Source organism: Heterocephalus glaber, unplaced genomic scaffold, assembly GCF_053883595.1.
Source record: "Heterocephalus glaber isolate CG9 unplaced genomic scaffold, H.glaber_assembly_v1.0 deba00001509, whole genome shotgun sequence".
Classification (NCBI taxonomy): Eukaryota; Metazoa; Chordata; class Mammalia; order Rodentia; family Bathyergidae; genus Heterocephalus; species Heterocephalus glaber.
The window spans coordinates 42,961,939-42,988,009 of record NW_028258325.1 but is presented as its reverse complement, the minus strand read 5'-3'; the positions used below and the strand labels follow the sequence as shown (position 1 = coordinate 42,988,009).

The 26,071-nt window shown below is 35.8% G+C and overlaps 1 protein-coding gene across 7 annotated transcripts in view; it reads left to right on the top strand.

Moving 5' to 3' along the window:
• Positions 1-26,071, top strand: part of Scfd2 (sec1 family domain containing 2) — a 545,604-nt gene that overhangs the window by 215,560 nt on the left and 303,973 nt on the right. For 6 of the 7 annotated variants that reach the window (XM_087187636.1, XM_087187635.1, XM_004849721.4 and 3 more), the window contains exon 5: positions 7,122-7,371. In XM_087187636.1, coding sequence (XP_087043762.1) covers positions 7,122-7,371 — 250 coding nt within the window. Of the gene's footprint in view, positions 1-7,121; positions 7,372-11,508; positions 24,442-26,071 lie in introns of those variants that run through there. The other variant, XM_087187640.1, reaches the window with a different exon arrangement.

Genomic DNA, 26,071 nt, shown 5'->3' with positions numbered 1-26,071 from the left:
TATTAAGTAAAACCTAAGCCCTTAAGTTAAATTGTCTTTTAAAAAAATTTAATTTCAACTGTGAGCACATAGCATAATGTTAAGGAATACAATAGTCATTGGTATAGTTTGAATCCACTGCCTTGATCTATACTAAGTTACTGGCAATTTTGCCTACCATCTTTCTGCACTGTTAGTGCAATGTCCACACAGTTAAAAAGACAAAGAATATCTTGGTATTATTATAAAAATAGTTTTGATCTCATGGACCTCTTGAAAGTGTTTCTGGGATCTCAGAAAACTATTTTCCTATAAAACCATTCTGGATCTGATAAATGTTGGCTTATGAGATTACATGGTTTTGAATTGACTAGTGGTAGGCAAAATTGTTAAGTAGCAAATTTTAAATTTGAAAGGTATCTGTGCCTTATTTTACTACCATGTCTCCGAAAGCACTAACTGGCTCTTAGTGGTACACATGGTGTGAGTACCTTTGCAGTACCTATTCATGCTTGCTCTTGTCTATTCATTTAATCACTTGGCAAGTGTTTATTGAGCCTTTGTTTAATTTGTTTTGTGCAAATATAAAAGAATATCCAAGACTAGGTAATTTATAATGAATAGAAATGTTTTAGCTCAGAGTTCTGGAGTCTAGGACATCCAATATCAAGGTGTTGACACCTGGCAAGCGTCTTCTTGCTTTGTCATCCGAGTGAGGAGAGTGGAAGACTCAGGAGTGAGAACTCAGCCTTTTATCATGGTACCAATGGAACCTCTGAGGGTGGGCCCCTGATGGCTTAATTACCTTTTAAGAATCCTGCCTCTTAGCTCTGTCACAATGACAATTAAATTTCCGCAAAGGTTTTTGAGGGAACAAACATTCAACCCACAGCACCCTACCTTGCACCAAGTTCTCTGTTGGGCCTGTGCATTCATTCTGATATGGAGCTTCTTCCCATACCCTACCATACACAGAACACTTAGATTAAGTGCCTAGTGCTGCGATAGCAAATGGCCATAAACTTAATGGTTTAACACATCACATATTTATTACCTTACATTCTGGAGGTCTTCCTGGATTAACATCAAGATGTTATCAGGGATGCTTTCCTTTCTGGAGGTTGTCTGAAACTTTGTTTCCTTCTCCTTCCCACTTCCACAGGCCCCCGCCCTTGTTGGCTGTGGTCTTGTTACTCCATCTTCAAAGCCAGCAATGTCAATCACATCCTTATGACCACAGTTGAGAAATATCCTCTACTTTTTTTTTTTTTGGTACTGGGGATGGAACCCAGGCCCTCATGCATGCTAGACAAGTACTCACCACTGAGCTGCATCCCAAGCATCCCCTTTATTTTATTTTGAGGCAGGGTCCTGCTAAATTGTCCAGGCTGGCCTCAAACTTGTGATCCACCTGCTTAAGGATTCCTAATTAGATTGGACCCCCTCAGATGATGCAGGATTCTCTCCCCATTTCAAGATAACCCTGCTCACATCTACAAAGTCCCTTTTCTATATAGGGCAACATATTCACAGGTTCCAGGAACTGTACATGGACTTCTTTGAGGTGACATTATTCTGCCATTCTTAATAAGTGCATGTTAAATATTTGTTGGAGCAATAAAGGGAGGATCCTACCCCATCACTGATTTCTTTGAGCTTTGTCCTCCTTGATATTATACTAACTATTTAAGACTCGGAGTGCACTCAGTGAATGCATACCTCTGTTAAAGAAGTTATTTATTGCATTGTCAAAGCTGTATAATCCTACCGCCTCTCACTTGTGAGTTCCTTGAATCTTGTGTCTTGATTTACTCTTTGTATACAGAGTATAGCACAGTGTTTAGCACATATGTGTGCACAATAAGTGTATTGATGCATTTGCCGATACATGAGTGTATCCATGAATTATCCTTACACATACCAACTTATTCAACTTACTTTTGTTTTTCCTTTTCCTCTCTCTCTCTCTTCAGGACTGAGGATTGAGGTTTGAACTCAAGGAACATGATAAACATCTCCAGATCCCTGCATTTTTGTGTTTTGAGACAGGGTCACAATAAGTTGCCCATGGTGGCCTTGAACTTGTGATTTTCCAGGTAGCTGAGATTACAGGTGTGTACCACCAGGCTCAGGTCCGAATTTACATTTTTGCATTTTGTTGGGGTGTATAAAAAGAAGCCCATTCCCCAAAGAAGCAGAGTGGCTTTGATTATGGAAATTTAAACTCTTGCCTAAGTCTCATGGCAAGTGATGTTTTTCAGTAGAAGGGCCTCAGCCATTTCTCAGCCCCTGACTAGCAATATGCCCAGCACCTGCACACACCATGGCTGAGAGGAATGGCAGAGTTGGATTCTCAAGCAGGAGCTTGGTGTGGGTTGGAGTGTTGCTCAGTCTCCAAGCTCTGCCCCTCCAAGGAGCAGGTGTGTGGCCAGCATGGCCTTCCCTGCAGCCATATGGAGTACACTCTTTATGCCAGAACAGAGACTGATTCTTGACTTTGCAGAGGTTTTTTAAATCAACCAAAAAGCCAGCTTTTCTAAAGACAACATGCATTTTACAGAGAGCCTTTGTGTGAGTTACTGGGGACTGATTCAAGAATAACAAACCCCAGACTGCAGATAAACAAAAGCTTTTGACGCTCTGGACACAGCTACAGTCCTCTACCACTTACTAGTAGGTCCATTTATATAAAAGTGAATGAGAAACTTAATACCAGGTATTTTACAAAGAAGCCATTTTTTGCCTACTTTGGTGGTGGTTTGCTGTGCACGTCCCCCCCCCCGTCCCCCCCACCAGTGGCAGCATTTAATAATGTTTATATTCCCTTTGACCTTTTACTGATGGTTGGAGTTAGGATCTAAGGTGTGGTTTTAATATCTAGATTGCCTTTCCCTTCTTTGAGATTATCGACTTCCTATTCCTAGAAGGTAAGTATGTATGTCATTCCCTTACCAACCATCTTACCTAATTCTACTGGGTAAGAAAGGAGCCCATGGAGCAGCAAGTGGTGGTAATAGTAGTAACAGTTTATATTTATAGGAGACTATGTATTAGCTCTATTCTGTATGACTTGCTTCTGTTATTAAATCCTCAAGACAACCCAATGAAGCAAATCTATTATTAGACATTTAATATTTGGCATATTAGTAGGCATTTGTGGTATTATTTCCATTTTACAGATGAGCAAATTGAGACTTGGGGAAGTTAAATAATTTGTCCAAGGTCATACAATTAGTGTTATGGGCAGGATTCAAACTTAGGCAAATGATCTTACTCCTACATCCTCATTATTAATTCTGCTAAGATTCCTTCTTTTGCCTGTAAAAAGGTTTCAATCTAAGAACTAAGAAGTCTCTGATCTTTTTCACCCTTCTTGTGGAGGTTCTGATTTCAGAACAGAGAAGATTAGAAATGGATGTACATTCAGTATAGAGCCATACTTTTATGCACCAGAATAACCAGTTTCCCTTCCAAGCCAAGGTGGCACAGGGTTCCATTCCCCTGCTACTTACTGGCCAGATGACAGCCTTGTCTACCTGTGCCAATGGTTGCAAGTTCACTGCTTCCTGGGTCAGTCCTTTATCTCAGCTGATGGCTCTAGTTGCAAGGAGTTCTTAATCACACTGAGTTGAAATTGTCTTCCTTGGAATTTTCATAATCTGTCAAAAAAGGAAATAAAAATGTATCTGGATTTATCTCTTATAAGCCTGATGCCTTGCCTTCTTAATAAGCATTTTTTAGAATACTTTTAGATTTATGGAAACGTCCTCAAGATAGTGCAGTTTCAGAATATACTTCATTTTATTATTATGTAACAATTGTACATTTGTCAAAACTAAAAAACCAACATCAGTACATTACTATTAACCATAAATTCTAGGCTGCTTTCAGAACTCTTTTTAAAAATGTACTTTTTTCATTTCAAAGGTCCTTTGTCTGCTCTACCATCCCATCCAGGCTACCACGTTACCTTTAGTAGTTATGTTTCCTTAGTCTCATTTGCTATGTGACTGATTTTCAGTCTTTGTTTTTTATGACCTTGACAGTTTAGAGGAGTACTAGTTGGACATTTTATAGAATGTTCCACAACTGGGATTTGTCTAATTTTTTTGTCATGATTAAACTGGGGTTATGAATTTTGGAGAAGAAATCTACAAAAGCCAAGTGTCACTCTTAGGGATATCAGTGTAACTTAGCACTAATTGTAGTAACCTTAATCTCCTAGTTAAGGTAAAGTTATTCTGTCCCTCTCTCTTCTGTACTCAGTTTTTTATAAGCAGGTCACTACATGCAGCCCATATACAAGAAGTAGAGAGAATTAAACTCCACCTCCCGATGGGAGGTACATATCTACATAAAGTTATTTGAAAGTCTATAAGAAGATTTGTCTCTTCTCCAATACTTGTATTTACTAACTCAGTCATTTACTCATATCAATTTGGACTGATAGGTATTATATAATTTGTGTTATAAGTGAATATTACTTTATTCATTTTGTTGTTCAAACTGTTCTACCTTTTTCACTGGGATGTCTTTCAGTTTGCTCCAGTGTCCTTTTGAAACGTTCCTAGTCTTTTGTTTTTTGAGCACTTTCTTACTTTCTGTGGTCCTCTTGTGTTTTCCCTGCCCATTCTGAGAATTAGTCTTTTCTTTTGGAACCTCTGATTCCTTTTATTGAAGAACATGAGAAACTACATTCTGGTTACTTGTTTTGCTCATTGACTATGAGGTGCCATGGTTTTTAGGTCATCTCAGAGGGCAGAGTCAGGAAATAGATCTATATATTCCAACCCATGTTACACGCATTCCTACAGTTACTTCTGTAGCAGTCCATTTGTATGTTACGATTTCCTATTTTGAAAATTTATATTTTGCTGAGTAGCCAAAAATGAGTATAAATTGCCGTCATCTGTCACCAAAGGCAAACAGAAAAGGTGGGGGTGGGTTGGAGACCTGGGTATGATGTGACTTCTTGCTCTGCTACCCCTAGTCAGAGCATGACATTTTAAAGAAGAGATCCTAAGAGATTACGGGACTAGTTAGTAAAATAGTCAGGACTGGAATCTGGCTTTCTAAAACAGATGAATTAAGCAGATTTAGGATGTAATTTTAGAAATTTGTGTGTTCAACAGAAGTCTGCTAGAGCGTCACTCATGAAGGACTTTGCCCTCTAGTATATGTCATAGGCCAGCAACTTGAAAAAAAGTCCTGAAGGCCAGGTGTTAGTGAGTGAATTTTTACAGATGATTTTGGTGATTATCTTATCCTAGTTAATTTTTTTAACTATCTTTAAAAAAAATCCTTCTGTTCTTGGGAGAGAACTATATGGCCCTATAGAACAGAGCTTTTATATATACACCTGCTTTTTAGAAATGGGATATAAAGTAATGAAATAATCTGCTTATTGTTGTCCAAGGAGTTGATGATAGAGTAAAAAGCAAAAATGCAAGCTGCAACCTTCTTTTAACAGGTCAGTCACATGGTTCCTTTCCTTTAAATTACTTTTGGCAGCTTTTAAAGCAAAGAAAGGACTCTTGAGGGTTCCTTTCCAGACACTCCTGAACAATAGGACATTCTAGTATGCTTCCAAACCTTTTGGCCCCTATTGCTTTTGAGGAGTGTGTTTATCCTTGCTAAATCATGTCTTGTCACCATATACCAGGAAACAAAACAAAACAACAACTCTGTTCTTTTCCATTAGATTTTACCTTATCTAGTCCAGACGACTTAGGATTTTTGTTTTTGTGTAGTACATTGTGAACACTCAAGATAATGAGAGGAAATAAAGAGTAATAGCTGTTTTCTGTGTATGAAGTACATATAATTGTGAATCTTAACCTTGACATAATCTATCCAAATTTGTCCAGGTGTGGAAATGAGTAGAAAAGCTCATTTAGGATAATCATCTAGTATGAAACAACATTCAGTTGCCTGCTGTTAACTTTCTCTTCAGAGAAACGGAGTTTGCACAGGTCTCTCTCCCAGTATTCCCTTTTTAACATTGCTTGTCCTATATAAAATAGTGCATGTCTGTACATACAATATAAACTCCCTGAGCTCTCATCTTCCTTCCTGGCCCTATTTTTCTCCATAGTACTTCCAACTGTCTGCTACACTGCATATTCTACTTCTTTAGCTTTAAATTTGTCTGCTTCCCCCACTAGAAGATAGATTTCATGAGAGCAGAAAATTTGTTGTGTTCACTGCCACATCCCTAGACCTAGAACAGTAGTTAGAGCACAGTATGTGTGCAGGGGACACCCCTGGATGAATAATGTAAGTTGCAAGTTGTGAAAATTTGGTCTCTGATTTGAATATCAATACAAATAGTAGAGTTTTATTTTATATTACAGATGACATTAAATTACATTTTTAAAATGAGAATTTATTTCTTCACCAAAAATCTCAGAATTTATGTTAGAAAAGAGTATAGTTGAGAGTTACTCCAGTAATGCAGTACTATTCTCACATGCTAGGAATTTTGAAATTGTCTGCTAAATATCATTCAAGAAATTGGTGAGGAGCTGAAAACATTTTTAAAATTTTTAAGTTGAATTACCTTTAATTCACTCAAAGAACTCTAGAACCCAAAGTAACATTTTCTAGTATGATTCCTTATTCTGGTCAACAGGGTTAGCAGAAAATGACTTTTTGTTGTTATAAAAAATATTCTAATACTGTACTTGCCAACATAGAGGATATTAATAATAATATGCTATAAAATCTAACATGATTTCTTTGAAGGAGGGTCAGCATTCATTTGCCAGGATAGACCTGCTATATTTGTTGTTTAAATCATATCTTTTTTACAAATGTATTACTTTTATTTACCATTCCAAATGACTGAAATACTTAGATCTTTATTTTTAAATATAAAGGATTCTTGTTTAAACAGTAGTAAGATCATGTTAAAGGGACTGCAATTTTGCTAGCCATTTTATAAAACAAAACACAAACGAAAACAAAAACTCTCATGCCAAACTTTTTGCAGTAGTCTCTCCAGGACAAATAAACACACCCATAAAGAGTATGGTCTATGGACATCATAGGCTTGTTTGCAGGCTATCATTGGACTGATGTGGTGCGTAAGTTATGTTTCTGTATGAGATTGATATATTTTCCTATTATCACTTTCTTTTCAGAGCATTGGAGAGTCAGGGATGTCTGTTGTGTTAAATCAGCTGCTGCCCATGTTTAAGCCATCAACTCAGAGGACCAATGATGACTATGGTCCTGAGGAGCTGCTGATCCTCCTCACATACGTTTATTCTGTCATTGGAGAGTTCACAGTGGACAAAGACCTGGGAGAGGCTGAAGAAAAAGTGAAGAAAGCTTTGGTTCAGGTCTTCTGTGAGGAGTCTGAATTGTCACCTTTGCTGCAAAAAATCACAGGTGAGTGTTGAGCAAAGTTGAATGTTGAGCAAAATCACCACTGATACAGAAAACAGGTTTAAAAGTAAACGTTTCAGAAAGAGAATGTATCCATCTGTAGTGGAGTTGTTTGGAATTCTGTGTGGCCTGATGGTTGCTAGCTACCTTTGAGGATTGGATTTTCATTGCAATATTTTTCTTTTCTAGTCATAGTAGTAAAATGACCTTTATGTTTGTCAAAATTCATATCCTTAGAGTCAAAACCTTATGAAAATTGGAGAATACTCTTAGAGATAATGCCAAACTTTATCTTTAAGAAAAAATAAAATGTAATCCATCTTATACAAAGTGTTTCTATTGACATATTTCTTTGAGATTGTCATTTCAGACTTTAAAACTACAGTGATACCTCAGTTCATGAATTTAATTTGTTTTACGATTTTGAGGAAGCTGGTTGTGGTTGTCTTTATAACCCTATGTGGCGTTTGTGAAAGGAAGCAAAATTTTGTCAAATGCTTTTGTTTGAGAACCGAATTGTTTGTAAACAGAAACATTTGTGAACTGAGGCATTACTATATTCCTTTAAGATATAACATAATGTAGTAGATTAGAAATTGCCATTTTTAGAAATAGTTTCATATTTTGACTTCCCATACTTAATTTGAATTTGAAATAATTACTGCTATCTAAAATGGTACCCCAAGATACTAGTAAAGCAGACTATGCTAGTTTTGGGGAAATATATAATTAAACATCATAAATTCTAACTTTTAACTTCCAGGAAGAACTATAATATGATGCATGAAGGTATCTATTTGTGTTATTTATGCAAATTCAATATTGTTTTGGTCTTGTATAAAACTAGTTTTCATTATGATTGAGCCTGTATATTTGAGGTAAGAAGTTATAAAAATGTATACGTAAAACATACCAAATTTCCATTCATTTGTGCGTGTGTGTGTGTGTGTGTGTGTGTGTGTATGTGTGTGTTCAGGAGTATGTAGAGCTCTCCATTCAAAAAGGCTCATCTAGGCAGATTGTGTCTCTCCAACTTTTTCTCTAATTCCCAGTAGGCCCTCAGCAGGTTGACTATCTAGAGTTTTCAGAAGCATGCTATATGGCTCAGTGTCCCATGTATGTTTACTGTATTTTGTGCCCACTGCTGACCTTTTCTGTGGTTGGTTGTGGAAACTTAAACTCTGATGAGATGGAAACTCAATGAAGTTTCCACAGAAAAATAATACCTGTATTTCCTTACTTAATATCAACATTTTTGCCAGCTTAAAATGTACTTAAGAAAAACTTGTGAAATTGGTTCCCATTTCATTAAGCACAGCATTGTATGTGGCTACATGTGTTTGCTTGGCTATAAATAAATGTTAACTTAGAAAGGTTTAATATGGTTTTAACAGTGCCTAGAACAGAGCTTTGAACTCAAAGTAAATTTGAATGCTAGGATAATTGGAAGTTATTCTTAAAAATGCATAATTTCAGAAAACAGACAACAAAGATGGTATGTTTTCAATGAGGCTATTTGAATAGATTTTTATGGTCTTCATATGTTGCCATGTTATTTTTGGAACTGAAGTCATGCTTTAATAGTATTTATTTAATATTCACTCAAGGTGTTTGTTGACCGAGCAGTTCAGCTTTCATTGGTTTCTTTATTTATGTTTTCTCAAGATTGCATTTTCTTGCTTTAAGAACACTTCTGTAGATTCATGTTTATATTAGAAGAATTTCTGTAAGCTCAGAAGTTGAAAATTAAAAAATAAGAAATTTGTGGAAATTTTATGTTTTTAAATTTAGACAAGCCTTATAATTAAGACTTGTATTAAGTACATATTGAATATATTAAGTATATATTCATTATTAAGTACTAAGTATATATTCATACTTAATATTAAGTATATACTTAAATATATATTCCGTATTAAGTATATATTATACCTATGTTAAAGTATATATTCATTAATTATATAGTAAGTATATTAAGTATATATACTTGATATATTAAACATACAATATTAATATATAACATATTAAGTATATATTCATACCTATGTTAAATTTGGATATACAGTTTAAATGGTATGGAGAAGATATGTTAATTTTGGTGCAAATGAATTAACTATTGGAGTTTGCACACACACAAAACACACATGCACATTCATATATTTGTCAGCCTCTGTAGACACATAAAGGACTTTACTTCTGAAGATAGATTTATTTGGCCAATATTGTGTTGAGAAGTCAAATGTCTTGCAAAGAAAATTTATATTTATAGTCAATTGCTGAGAATAATGCTTAATTTATACCTTGGAATGAAAAATAAAGAGCATACTAGTACAACCACTATGGAAATCAATATGGAGATTCCTCAAAAAACTAAAAATAGAAATTCCATTCAACCCAGCTTTTGCCCTTCTAGGTGTCTTCCTGACAGTGTTAAGGACATCAATTGCAGTTATACATGAAAGGGTTGCCGAAGAAGGGGGCACACACGGGCGTTCAAGCAGCAAACCTTTATTAGGGGCGGCAGTCTGCAGCCTGCCGGGACTGACTCACAGGAGGGAGATCAGCCACAGAATGGGCTGAACTGGAGGCTCATATGGGGTCTTGCAGGTGGGAGAGCACTAGTCCATTGGTGGGGTGGGTAATTGGGGCTGGGGTATGTAGCAACAGGTTTCAGTCAAGGGAAAGGAGTAATCATTTTTGGGAAGCCCCTATCTTACTAGAACATCTGACTACGAAACCAGTGGGGCAGAAAGACCTTAACTAGGCAGAGAGTCACTAACAAAGGGAGGTTGTGCCTTAGTTATGCGGAAGTTCCCTATTCCCTGTGGCTGGAGTGGGGCAAGAGGAAAGGAGAGGAGGGGGCTTGCTCTGTGGGGGCTCTGAAGTACCTAACAATACATATATACCTATGTTTATAGCAGCACAATTCATAATACCTAAATCTTGGAAGCAACTTTTATGTTCATCAACAGATGAATGGATAAAGAAAATGTGATATTTATACATAATGGAGTACAGTAAGTCCCTGACTTATGAATGAGTTCCTTTTTGGGAGAATATTCATAAGTTGGATTTGTTTGTAAGTCCAACAAAGTGAGTCTTACACACCTTTGACACAGATATACAATGTAAAGCATAAAAAGCAAACACATACAAAAAATACAGGAAGTCCCTGACTGTACTGTGCTACTGTACACTATCACACTACAGTAAGCATACAGCAGCATAACTGTGACAATGTCTGTAGACATGTAAGATAATTCTGAGATTTGTTCACATCCAAGAATGTTCATGATGCAAGGTCTGTCTGTATTTGTGAAAGTTCTCAATGTTTGTAAGTCAGGGATTTAATGTACTACTCTGCCATAAATAAGAATGAACATGATTCATTTATAGGAGAATGGATGCACCTTGGACCACAATGTTTAGTGAAATAAATCAGAAACTCAAGCTTGAATATCACATGACTTCTCTTATATGAGAAGCCCAAAATATAAATAAAGAGCAAAATAAAAGATAAATCACAGGAAACAGAGAGATAGATCTTTTGGAAATAAGGGGACCAGGAGATGGAGAGGTGGAGAGGAAGGGGGAAAGGATGAAAAAAGAATTAAGATGTGTAATGTATGTGTACCAATTCCACACAAGGAATATAATCATTACTATAAACATGTACTACTAAAATATAAAAATTGGAAAAAATAGAAAAGAAAAGAAAACAATGTATAGTATTGGGACAGTTTTGTGAAAGAGGGAGGGATATCTTAGTATGAATCAAAAAAATTTAATTATCTTCCAGATGTGCTCAGTGTATCCTGGAAAAGGGAGAACCTGGCTTTTATAGGGAAATTGCCTACAGTGTCCTGTGTGTCACTCCAGTGCATAGTCTTGACTTTCTTGTTACTGAGAGACAGAGTTTACTTTAAGCCTTGTGCATATTTTGTTGTCAGTGAAAATTTTGTTTAAAAAAGTAATTGGAAACAAGCAGTTAACCAATATAAGAATTATACTTTTCATTTAATGCCACAGTTTTACAATTTTAACTAATGATGGGATGAGGAAGCAGCCCTTGTTCTGTATTAAAATCTTAAGCCGGTTTCCTACCTACCGTGCCACTGTGAACTCTTTCTCCCCTGTCAGGCCCCTCTGCTATGCCACCCTACCTTGGAGCCAGCCGATTATGGACTGAAACCTCTATAAACCGCTCCTAGGGCAGAGAAGCTCAGCTGGTCCCAGCACCCTGAAAGAAGCTCCCCGCCTCCATCCGAGGCTCCTAGGGCAGAGAAGGTGAGCCACTCCCAGCACCCAGAAGGAAGCTCCCTGACTCCATCCCAGGATCCTAGGGCAGAATGGCTCAGCCAGTCCCAGCACCCAGAAGGAAGCTCCCCGCCTCTGTCCCAGGCTCCTAGGGCAGAGAAGCTCAGCTGGTCCCAGCACTGGGAAGGAAGGGCCCCACCTCCATCCCAGGCTTCTAGGGCAGAGAAGCTAAGCCAGTCCCAGAACCCGGAAGGAAGCTCCCCTGCTGCTATCCCAAGCTCCTAGGGCAGAGAAGGTGAGCCGCATAGGCACCAGAAGCACCCCCCCCCCCGTGGAAATGAGAAGACACTTAAACAACCCTCAAAAACAGACTTCCAGATCACCTACAGCAACCCCAAAGGGAAACGAGATGGAACACTCTGATACTCAACCACCTGGACTCTCTGAACTGGCAACAAAAGAGGATCTGGGAAAAATGAAATCAGAAATAATTACTCAGATAACAGCAAAGATTTTGCTCATGGTGCAAGACATGATTAATAAATCTAGAGAGGATACAGATAAAAAAATAGAGGATCTGAGGAACATGATGGAATCCCAACATAGGAAACAAATGGAATCCATAAAACACATACAAACAGATTTCCAAGAGATTAAAAACTCCATCGAAAGTCTGCTCAGCAGAATGAACCAATGTGAGGATAGAATTTCACATATAGAAGATAAGATTGGAATTAGTGAGGAGGAAAAGAAAAATTGCTTTAAAATTGTCAGAGAACATGAGAAATCAATCCAGCAGCTGCTAGACAATGCAAAGAAGAATAACATGACTGATTGGAGTCAATGAAGAAACAGGAGCGAGTGCAGATGACATAAAAAAACTGTTCACAGAAGTGATGGCAGAAAACTTCCCAAGGAGGGGAAAAGAACTTGACATACAGATAAGCGAGGCATATAGGACTACAGCTAGCCTTGATCAAAAAAAATCTACACATAGGCATATAATAGTTAGGATTCCAGAAATCGAACAGAAGAATAAAATTCTACAAGCAGTGAGAGAAAAGAAACAAATCACATACAAAGGAAAGCCCATCACAATCACAGCAGACTTCTCAATGCAAACACTCAAGGCAAGAAGAGCTTGGAGTGACCTATTTCAAGCCCTAAAGGAAAACAGCCTCCAACCAAGATTGATGTACCCTGCAAAACTGTCTTTCCAAATTGATGGAGAAATAAGATACTTTCATGATAAAGAGCACCTCAGGAACTTCATGAATACCAAACCTGCACTCCAAAAAATTTTAGACAATACCCTAGGAAAAGACAATGAGGATCACAACCCCAGGAAACCCAGCAGAATGAATCCACTGGGCATGACAAATTAAATGCAAGGGGGAAGAATCCAAGAAAAAGAAAAGTCATGACAAGGCTTTTAAAACTTTTAACTTCATCTCCCTAATGAGTATATAATTCAATCTTATTATTGTACTGATTAGTATTTTTCTGATTCTAGAGTTGCACACCATTCCTTGTGCTGTACTGGCTATTTATCATCTTCTTATGTCTACATTTTAATTGGGTTGTCTATTAATGAGCTCTAAGAATTCTTTATATATTCTGGTCATAGGTTCTATGCATTGTAAATATGGTCTGTTTAAGGACTACTTTTCATTTTAATGATGTCATTTAAAGTTCTAAATTTTGATGGAATCTCATTTATCAATTTTTTTCTTTTATACATCATGTTTTTTGTATCCTAGGTAGTTCTTGCCTACCCTGAATTCATAAATATTTTCCCTTATAATTTCTTCTTAAAGTTTTATACTTTTAGGTTTTCTTATTTAGGTTCATAGATCCCTTCAAGTTATTTTTATGTATGGATATAAAGGGTTGAGGTTAATTTTTTATATACCGATACCAGGTGTTCTAGTGCCATTTGCTGAAAACACTATTTCTTTCTCAGCTCTTGAATTGAGTTTATATTCTATAAAATGCTAATGTTAAATAATCTTTCAAAACAAAGTGGACCATATATGTGTGTTTCTATTTCTAGATTCTCTGTTTTATTCCAATGATCCATATGTCTTTCCTTACACCAACACTGCCTTGATTACTGTAGCTTTAGAAGAAGTCTTAAAATGAGGTACTATACATCTTCCAACACTGGTTTTGTTTTTGTTTTTGTTCTTAACTTTTCTAGGCCCTTTGTACTCCTATATAACTTTTAACTTTCAATATCCAATTCTTCATTTATAGCAAGTATACACAGACCTGCATTTTTATATATACCTTGTGTTTTCTTATCCTGCTAAATTCAAGTACAAGTTCTAGGGGCTCCTAGAGATTTCTTAGTATTTTCTCTGTAGATGATCATTTCATCTACATATAAAGATTTTGCTTCTGCCATGACAATCCTATCCTAGTTGTGTCATTTTATTGCCAGACTATATTGGTTTAGACCTATGTTTCAAAGTCTAATGGACAGATGAAGACTAGGTATATATGCCCTTGTTCCCCACTTTAGGGAGAAAGCATTGTATCATCTCCATTCATAGAAAGAGTTTTTGTTGGAAGTATGGAGTACATGTCTTTAATCTGTTGAGAAGTTTCTGTTCTACTTCCAGTCTCCTGATGGATTTTACCATGAACAGCTGTAGAATTTAGTGCAATACTTTTTCTCCAACTAGTGACAGGATCATATGGCTTTTTCCTTTCCTCTGTTAAAATGATGACTTTTGGGGGTAGATCTTCCAATGCTGAACCAACGCTGCCATCCCTATAACAAAACCATTTTCTACATCCTGCCAGATCTAACATCTAATAGTTTGTTTTGTTAAACAAATTTCATACTTTTTTCTTCTATTATCTTTATCCAGTTTTAGGATTAGCGCAATGATGAGTTCCTAAAATGAGGGGAGAAGTGTTCCTTCTTTTTTCTGCTTTAATTGTTTGATATAATTTATCAGTTAAAATGTTTATGAGCCTGCTGTTGTCATATAGGTAGGTTTTCAAGCTAGGAATATACTTTCTTTAATAGGTGCTATTCAAATTTGATATTTCCTCCAGAGTTAGTTTCATTAATTTGTCTTCCAAGGTACTTCTTAGAAGTTGTCAAATTTATTTCAAAACAGATTTTTGTAATATGCTTTCTATATCCTTTTAAATTCTGTAAAATCTGTGGTAATGTCTCCTAGATCTTAATATTGTAATTTAAAAAATGTATAACTGATATTGTGTAACAGGAAGAAAAGATCTAAAAGAGCAGGGTAATTGGGAGGGGCAGGGGAAGGGCAAAAAGGGAAAGAAAAAAATATGAGAAGAGGAAAAAAATGGAAACAAGGTCTTTGTAATTAGGGAAGTGTGGAGGGTGTGAAGGGAGGCCAGGGGAAGGGGAAAAAAAATAAGAACCAAGAGACTCATGTAATGGTACAAGATCCCAATGATGAATGTAACTGTATTGTATACCTAAAATGTACCAATAAAGTTAATGGGGGAAAAAAAAGAAGAAAAAAAGAAAATCTTAAGCATGTTGTCATCTCTCAACTGCTAAGTGATAGAACTAGGATTTGAACTTAGGTGTTCTAGTTATGGAGCCCACTTCTTTAAACATGAAATTTAAAACCTGTGATGAGCCTGTTGCAACCACCTCATTTACTATATTCTGTCATTCTTGCTTGTTTACATATATTGTTTTATGCCATGCATGTTCAACCACCCAATCATGTTAATATCTGAACAGAGAATTAAGGTTCTGGTTAATATTTTAGACATCACCTGTGCTTCAAAATCTGTCTATATTTGCTACTTTTAGATGTTTCCTATTTTTATCTTCCTGTTTCCATGTATATATCCTCTTTCTGCATTGTTAGAAAGAAATTAAAATATTCTGCCCATTAAAAATCTATTGATTTATCTAGCTTTTAAAGCAGAAATAGTAAACCTAAGTCCTATTTATTTCATTAATATCTCTTTGCAATAATTGCCCTGTGTTTAAAATTTATATGTTTATCTGTCCATTATGTAATTTATTTTTGACAGTTTCTTTCATTTCATTTTCTTTTTCTCTTTCTTTCTTTCTTTTTCTTTTTTTTCTTTTTTTTTTTTGCGGTACTGGGATCAAACTCTGGACCTTGGGCTTGCAAGGCAGGTGTGGTGCCACTGAGCTAAATCCCCAGCCCTTCATTTCACTTTCTTTCTATGGAAAAGACAATAAGAAACTGCGATTGGTAAAACAAAACAGCAACTTACGTTTATTAATGGCAACATGCTGTTTTCTTTTTAATGTCCTCTCTCTTTTACAGATACTTTTAGGGAGATTTCTAGAGTGATGGGCCAAAACTTTTCTACTAACCCAAAATAACAAGCATTAGGTCTCTGGATATTGGAGGTGGGGAGCTGTAAAAAGAGAATTGCTACAGTCTAAATATGCCAATTAGTGTTATGCTTTCCCAGTCCTGCTAAGTTCAAAGAGAGTATCAGTTTTCGTATACATTAGTGTTTGCATAACGGTCACAAGAAAAACAAAGGAAAACCATTTGAACTTTCTTCAGAGAATGAAATCAAATGCTGTTTTTAAAGATCTGGATAAGCTTGGAATGTCGTCATACAGAGAGGTATATCAGGGGAAAAGGGGTTTGCACATAGAAAACCTTGATTTAAAAGTCTTACTCTGCCATGTCCTAGCAGTGTGATGTTTCAGTGGACAAATCACCCATCCTTGAACCTTGGTACTATTAACTGCCCCCTGGACCATTTTTTATTTAACCAAGAGTAAAATTATACTTAGAATTTGAGTGTGTGAACTAATTTGGGGTCCCAGTGAGATTGTAAATATGGACTTATAATTTTGACAGCATCTAGCCATCATATAGGGTCAGGCTGCTCAACCTTTTCACCTTGTGGACTATAAGAAGGTTTGCATAGTGCACTGAGGTGAGTGGACAAGACTGTTGTAGGCTGACGCAACCACCTCTGGGCCTCCGACTTACCTGACTGACCTGGTGACTGAGGCTGAACAGTAGCTTGGCACACCTGCCTGTAACCATTAGCAGCAAATCAGTGTTGTAAGGCAGGTTGGCCAGAAAGTTCTGGATTAGGAAACCAAGGAGAGCAGTTTCAAAGTTGTTCTTTGACATATAAAACTATTTCGGGAAAATTTTTTTTGCTAAACAATTTTTGTTATTATTTATTGATTTATTTTCTCTGAGGTTTTTTTGTTTTGTTTTGTTTTTTTGTTTTCTGGTACCAGGGATTGAACTCAGGATCTTGCACTTGTAAGGCAGGTGCGGTGCTGCTGAGCTAAATCCTGACCTTTTTAATAGTATCTTTAAAGACAAGGTCAATAAGGGTTAAATCTATTTAGTTAGATTTAATGTAAAGCTAGAGAATGAACGATTCAAAATATCTCAGAAAAATTATGTGGTTCAAGACAGAGGCATGATAATACCACAGAAACCATCATTTATCTTTATTAAACTCTTATTTTACTTGCTATCTATAAAATAGGATTTTTAATTATGTCATCATTGCCTTAGAATTGCACCCAGGTGAATGCAATCAGAAGTGTACCAGATTAACAAGTAGGATTTATTTTTCTCAGCTGAAGATATGTTTGTGTCATTTTGATTATGCGGCAGGCACCTGTGTCCATGCATTAGGTAAGGAGGAAGAAAGGTTAAAGGTAAAAGGCGTATACACTGTTATCTGAGTCTATCTCTCCTCTTTTTTTTTTGGAAAACAGTAGTTTTGTTGAAAGCCTTACCCAGAGGACTCGGATCCTTGTCTAGAAGTGGGTTTTATGGCTACCTCTAGCTGTAATACAATCTGATAAGAAGTACATATATTTGTCATGAACAAAGTAAGAGTTTCATAAGGAAGAATGTGAGAATGGATATTAGGTAAGAAAATTTTGTGTTGCAAATATTAATATAGACTTCACTGAAAGAGGAAATTCTAAGGGAAGATAATATATATGGTGAGGTAGAATGATGCCCAGAGTGTTTTAATTTTATAGTTGTAACATTGAAATTTCTTTTCAGTCTATACTGAAATAATATATTATTTGTATTGGGGTCATTGAATTTATATCACAAATATTTTCAGCTTATTTTTATTTATTGAACATTTCCACATGCCTAGCATTATTCTAAGCTCTCCAAGCCAAAAAACTCTGGAGCCGCAGTAGCAAAGCTAAGGCTCTGAGCATAGGACTTGGAGTAAGATAAATGTAGGTCCTGGCTTTAATAGTTGTGTGATCTGTTGATCATTTAGCTTCACAGATTTTCAATGTCCTTTCTCATAAGTAAAATGAAAGTAGTCATAGTAACCAAATATATTAAATAAAATGCTCCAAGTGGTTGGAAAAATCCTGGTGCGTAATGTGATGTCAGTATGTTATCTATGCCATGATTGTTATTTCTATCATTATTGTTTTGTCATTGTTATCATTATTAATATCACCATTTGAGTGATGTCTCTCCTGAAAGAGCTTTCAGAGCCATTTTAGAAACAAGACTAACAGAAATAATAATAATAATTATTACATTAAATATAAGTTAAATACCCAAAATGTGCAAAAATCAATGTCACAATGACTTGGTATTAAATGACATGCATGAATAAAAAATTTCCATTACTTTACTGAGTCTGATAAGATAGAATCCATTATAGACAACTAGGGTAATACAAAGGAATGATACACATTTTAATACCTAATAATCCTAGATAATAAAATGGTAATGTTCAAAGTACTTTCATATATAATATTTTCTTTGATTATCAAACAATACCTGAGTATAAGCCTGCACACTTACATGTCTAATAAATATACCCAGAGATCAAGTAAAATATACCTGAAATGCTAATTTCTCTTTGAGATAATTTATTCGAAAGTAAACCATAGTTTTTCGAACATTGCTTGGGACAGAGGGTATAATTGTACCTAAATTTGGAAATAGTAGAGTTGCAATTTTCACTGTTTTCATTTTTCCCATTGCAGTTGCTTCCTGTAATAAATCCAGGTATACTTTTGGGAGGTCCTGTGTTTTCTAGGTTTTTATGTTAAGCTTAAAGATTTATAAGGTATAGTATTATGTTCTATTAATGGAAAGGTTCTTAGCAACTATCTACCTAATCTATTCACTTTTTACACAAGGAAATCAAGTCCACAAATGTTAACTGACGTGCCTCAAATCACCAATGGCCTGTTAAATACAGGACTCTGGCTAGAATCTTGTCTGTTTCTAGTCCAGAATTTTTTTTACCAGACCAGTGTTTCTCAACCAGGGAACTTCATGGATCCCTGGGAAAACACAAAACTTATAGCAAAGGCTCACTGTTTATAATGTGCTTTACATATCATCCATAAAGTAATTATAACTCTTTATTTTTATTAGGAAAATATACAATATAAATATATAAAGTATTTGTAGGTACTTTGTGACTTATAAAAGATCAATTCATTTAAAGATGTTGCTGAATTTATAGGATTTTTTCTTTGCATCTTCCAATCAACAGATACTAAAACATAATTATATGGTATCTTCATATGTTAAAATTGTTTGAAACCATGGGTTTACAACAGGAGTCTCAAACTCAAGTGCTTTCAGGGGCTAGGAAGTGAAATTGACAATATGAAAAGATTAGGTTTTGAAAAAACAACAGTAAAAATTGCAATGAGAAATGGGAAAGGATATCCAGTCTTACTAAAAGGGGGTAATAGGGAGTGGAGATTGTGTCAAACTACAGGGTCCTTTATTTTTACCAGGGAACATAAACCTGATATTCTAATCTCTCAAGAAATCATGAATCTGAAAATTGGAATAGATGGTCTTTATCCCAAACTAATAACGGCTATCTATGAAAAACCAACAGTCAACATCATACTAAATGGTCAAAAACTGAAAACCATCATGCTAAATTCAGGAACAAGACAAGTATGTCCACTATCACCACTCCTGTTCAATATAGTTCTGGAAACAGCCACAGCTATTAGACAAGAGAAAGAAATAAAAAGAATAAAAATAGGAAAGGAAGAAGTTAAACTATCATTATTTGCTGATGATATGATACTCTACATAGAAGAGCCAAAATATTCTACCAAAATACTTCTAGACTTAATTGACAGATTCAGTACAGTAGCTGGATACAAGGTAAACACTCAAAAATCAATAGCCTTCTTGTACACAAATAACAGATTCACTGAGAGAGAAATTAAGGAAATAATTCCTTTCACAATAGCATCCAAAAAAATGAAATATCTAGGAATCAATCTAACAAAGGAGACAAAAGACCTCTATACTAAAAACTACAGCATTTGAAAAAAGAGATTGAAGACGAATGGAAAGACATCCCTTGCTCCTGGGTAGGAAGAATCAACACAGTGAAAATGGCCATACTTCCAAAACTACTATACAGATTCAATGCAATCCTGATTAAAATCCCAACAGTATATTTCACAGAACTAGAGAAAACAATCCAAAAATTCATTTGGAACCAGAAGACACCTAGAATAGCAAAAGCAGTTCTAGGCAACAGAGACATGCCAGGGGATATCACAATCCCCAACTTGAAACTGTATTACAAAGCCACTGTGATAAAAACAGCATAGTACTGGCAAAGAAACAGACCTGAGGATCAGTGGAATAGATTAGAAGATACAGAAACAACTCCAGACATACTCAGCTACCTCGTCTTTGACAAAGGAGCCAAGCATCCTCACTGGAGGAAAGATAGCCTCTTTAATAAATGGTGTTGGAAAAACTAGATTTCAACCTGCCAAAGATTAAAACTAGACCCCTATCTTTCACCATCGAAGTGGAATAAAGATCTAAATATTAAAACAGAAACACTAAACTTGCTGGAAGGTAAGTTAGGCAGAACTCTCGAAGACATTGGCATAGGAAAAGATTTTATGAACAAATCCTCAGTAGCACGGGAACTTGCACAAAGAATCAACAACTGGGATCTCATCTTATTAAAAAGCTTCTGCACTGCAAGAGAAACCACCAACAGAGCTAAGAGACAACCTACAATGTGGGAAAAAAATTTTACCAGCTGTTCCTTAGACAAAGATCTACTATCTAGACTATATAAAGAACTCAAAGAAATCAGACCCCCAAATATAAAAACCCCATTCAAAAATGGGCATCTGAAATGAAAAGACGTTTTTCAGACAAACAAAGCCGCAAATAAATGTATGAAAAAGTGTTCAACATCACTGGTCATTTGAGAAATGCAGATGAAAACAACACTGAGATTCCACCTCACTCCAGAAAGAATGGCTGCTATCAAGAAATCAACCAATAACAAATGTTGGTGGGGGTGTGGGAAGAAAGGAACCCTTCTCCATTGTTGGTGGGAGTGCAGACTCATGCAACCACTGTGGAAATCAATATGGAGATATCTCAAAAAACTAGGATTAGAGGCCCCATTTGACCCAGCTATTCCTCTGCTGGGTATCTTCCCAAAAGAATTAAAAGAATCATACCACAGCGATATATGTGCACCCATGTTTATAGCGGCACACTTTGTAATAGCTAAAACTTGAAAACAGCTCAATTGCCCATCACCTGGAGACTGGATACTGGTTTAAAAAAATGTGATTTTTCTATAAAATGAAGTACTACTCAGCCATAAAGAATGAGAAACTAGAGTCATTTATAGCTAAATGGATGCACATTGAGGCCATACTCTTAAGTGAAATAAATAGGACACAGATGTGTAAATACCGAATAACTTCTCTGGTGTGAAAAACTAAAAGTGTAAATAAGGTTCAAATGATATAATTGATAATGTGAAATAGGAAGAAAAGGTCTAACGGAGTTGGGGAAGTGGGATGGGTAGGGGAAAGGAAAGAAGGGAAAAGAATAAATATGAAAAAAGGAAAAAATGGAAACAAAGTCTCTGTAAATAGGGAAGGGTGGAGGGGGTGAAGGGAGGGCAGGGAAATGGGGAAAAAATAAGAACTAAGATACATCATGTAAAGGTACAAGATCCCAACGATGAATATAACTGTTATTTTATACCTAAAATGTACCAATAAACTTAATGAAAAAAAACCATGAATCTGGAATTTTTTAAAAAAAAACTGAAATCATCCTAGTTTAAGAAAATGCCTTATTTTTAAAAACACTGTATAAATTAAAGAGATCTTATTGGAGGGCTGAATTCAGTATGTAGGGTTGAAGTTTCCAGTTTTTATACCAGAGTGTCTGCCTCAGATATTTATTACAGAGGAGTGACTTCAAATTTCCAAATGAATCTCTAATTTCAGTACTTAGTAGAAATCTGAAAGTCTCCAGATGAGAAAGCAAAGGAAGTGAGGTTTTGGGATATAAACCACTGGTAGAACACTTGCTTAGCATGTGCAAAGCCCTGGGGGTGGGGCAGAGAGAGAAAGAGAGCAAGAAAAGAACAAGGAGGTAGCAAAGGAAGAGAAAAACAAGGAGAGGCAGGAGGAACCTAGTGATCGTCTTTTCAACTTCTTTTAACTAAAAGAAAAAAACTTCATAGTTATTAATCTGAATTAGTTTACTGTTCCATTGCATAGATTTTTTTCCAAATAGATTTCCAAATAGATTCTGTGAAGTGGAAGTAGACTTCTCATATAACTCTTTGGCTATTGAACAGAAAATGCTGAGGTATAGTTTTGAGTTCAATATAAGGAGGATATCTCTAGAAAATGAAGTCAGCCAGAAAGTCTGACTCACCCCAGGAGAAGAGCTTTCTAGCAGGGAGAACTGATACTGATACTTACATACTGGTGTTAAGTATATCAGTTGAGTGCTAAGACTTTTAAGTAAATATTAAGATGTGAAGAGTAAGTTTTGTGGAAAGTGCATAAGCTCTACTGCAGTTCTGTGAAGATAGCATTTTTCTAGTTAGAACTACAATTGTGTTTCCCTTGTTATATAATTCCCTAAATTTTTCCACAAATAATGGCATAAGGACTAGTAATACTGTACCTGAAATAATAAAAAAAATCTCACATTTATTTGGATAAAATAATAAAATATCTTCATGGTACCGTGATTTTTAAAGTTTTGATTTTAAAGCATTTGGTTTCTTAAGTTTTTTTCTTCTCTATTCCTTCTCACCATCCATTTATATGTTTAATATCCACTACATATAATAAATGAGAAATGGTAAATTCAAACAGTACTGTCCTTAAAAGTGTACAGTCCAGTATTGTCAACCATAGCCACAGTATTGTCAACCATAGCCACAGTATTGTCAACCATAGCCACAGTAGTGTGTAATAGATATCTAGAACATATTATTTATCTTGTGTAATGGAAACTTTATGTCTGATGATTATCAAGTCTCATTTTTCCCTTTTCCTATCTCAGGCAATCACCATTCCATTTTTCCGTTCTACTAATTTGCCTATTTTAGATACTGAATATAAATGGAATCATGTAGTATGTGTCCTGTGAGTGGCCTATTTCACTTAGTGTAATGTCCTCTCCAGTTCATCAAAGTCGTTACATATTGCAGAATTTCCTTCTTTTTAAAGACTGGATAATATTCCATTGTCTCAAAGAGGCATTGGCACTGTGGGGTTCATGGTAGCACAATTCACAAAAGCCAAGACATGGAAACAACCAAAATGCCCATCTGAACAGAAAGCACTGTTCCTAAGGAGCTCTCAGTTGGGGATCTGTTGCATCCCCAGTGGAAACTGAACAAAGGAGAGTATCTTCATGAGCTGTGCATGAGGAAGGAGTTGAGGATTTGTTTTTGTGTTGTGAAAGGCAGTTCATAACACCTTCAGGTCTTCTTTCCACCAAAAACATATGTATGTTCTTATCCATAGTAAAACAAAGCCAAATTCTATAACCAACAAGAAGAATCTCTTTTTAATCTTTTGTTTATGACAGTTTTCCTTTTTTGAAAAATTCAGGTAAATAATGGCCTATAAAGACCATTACTGTTATCTGTGGCTTCCACCCTGTTATACAAGTCTTCATCTATACCAGGCATTGATATTTTATTTATTGTGTTGGAAGAGGTTTGCTTTCAAACAAAACATTTTTCATAGTTGGCCAAATACTTTTTCCCAGCCTCATAGAAAGTTAATCTTAATAAAATATGAAGTACTGACAAACAGAGAATTATAAAAAGTGAGGAGCTAATAAGAATTTCTCCTTTTTTTTTTGGTACCGGGGATCGAACTCGGGTCTTTGCTCTTGCGCAGCAGGCGGCAAAACCACTGAGCTAAATCCTGGGCCCAAGAATTTCTCCTTCTATGTTTCCTTTACTAATGTCATAGCATTCTTCCTGCATCTCACAATTTTCCTTCAGTAATTCATCAAATTTCAGGCTATGCATTTTTGCATATTTCTGCCCCCAAAGACACCATTCTAATGGCACAATAGTTTTCAAGACTTCAAAAATCTTTCCCTTAAGAAATTATTTTTTAAACCTTGAGCATTCCTCCTGGCTTGGAAGTGACAAAGATATTGCTATAGTTACTGGAATGGACGAGTGACCCTAAAAGTCCTATCACCAGCCTCATATTACCCACACTTGAATGAAAGGTTCAGTTAATTACAGTAGATGACAGTGTACAAAGCCATGATGGTAAGCTCCACCCACTCAGCTGAAGGAAGACTTTGGCGTGTAGGAATCTAATTCATTTTGCAAGGATTTTGCTTCATCGCTTTTTTCATTCATTATGGCCTGTCAGTATTAGACTTTTGTATGAAGGAATATACCTTCATTTCAAGTGTTTCCAATTTCTTTTTCAGGCCTGCCAAAACAAAGCAAGACAAAACAAAAGACAGCTTTAATGATTGTTCTTTTCCATTAAGGTTTGCAACACTGCTGGTATATAATAGGGTCTGTTTTTTTCTCTTGATTTCTGAGATTTCTCTTGGAAACTCTGATGAAGAACATATGTCTGTCCTAAATCACTCCCCTGAGAAATATTGGAACTGTTACATTTAGTTTTACTACCCAACATATTAAAATTGTTAACCACAGCACATATTACTAAACAGCTTTATCAAGTGAAGTTTAAAATGTTTTATACACATTTAAAATATCTTGTAGGTTGTATATAAAGAAATTCAGAGCTGCTTACTAAGGTACCCAGCTAGTAGAGCAATTGTGCTAACATATTAAAGGATCCCTACAAATCACATTCTCAAGTACTTAATTTTTCCATGCTGCATCATAAAAAACAATCACTCTTAACTAAAGCACTTGAACAGAACTATGTATGTATGTATGTATGTATGTATCTATCTATATATATATACATGTACATACACAAATGCATGAGACACACTATCCATGTCACTAATTTTTGTGTCTGCATAGAATACCAACACTAATCCAAATCACAAGGCCTTGTTGAATAATGGATCTACAAACCATTCACATTTGTATAAGTGCACTCTATGATGTTTAAACTATGATGGAATCACCTACTGATGCATTTCTCAGATTATAGCTCCATCATTAAGAGGCACATGACTTTAATTGCATATGTGACTATATAATTATTTAAGAGATTTGATTTACTGATTCTTGTTAATCTGGTTGTGGTATAAAGTTCTTAATCATGAAAGAGAAGAAAGGTAATGTATGGCATACAAGGGTAGTTTACTTAAACACATAACTATGGATCAAATAAGAGAGGTGGGGTGATGTGACTAATGGAGCACAGTAGGAGGAGGAGGAGGAGGAGGAGGAGGAGGAGGAGATTGAAAAAGAAAGCTTTTTTCCTCCAACGGTTGTAGATCCATCCCCGAAAACAAAGCTAACTGACCTTCAGTCACTGTCACAGAGGGAAGGGGTACCCTTTGGCCAAGCTATGTGGCCATCATTGTATGTATGCAAGAGCAGGACAGAGATTTGGAGAAATGGACAGTGGAGTTAGCCAGTCCCATCTTTACCACTTAGAGTGAATTAAAGTGATCTCACAAAGGAAGAGATACTGACATACAAAAACTAGATGTGTCCACCATAAGAACATTCATTGACAAACTAAGTTTATATCTTTATGTTTATCTTGTATTTCCCCTCTTGAATTTTGTGTGTTATCTATAAATGGAAGAAAATGTGAATAATTGCTTGAAAAGCAGGTATTTACATGCCTAAAAATAATTGTCTGGAATTTTCTCTAGTGTCTTAGAAAACAGCATCAGAGCAACTATCAATTAAAGTAATTCTTAGAAGTGAAGCTGCTTTCACCATGTGATTGCCCCTCAATACTTAAGTAGCAGTAATTGTGTCTATCATGTGTGCCTGTGTAATTACATATAATTTTTTGAATATAAACTTCAGAAGGACAAGGATTGTCATTTAGATTAAAAAAAATCTTTTTGACACAAGGTTTCACCATGTAGTTCAGGCTGACTTTGAACTTAGTATGTAGTCCAGGCTGGCCTCATACTCATGGTGCTCCTCCTGCCTCAGCCTCCCCAGTGCTGTAGTTACA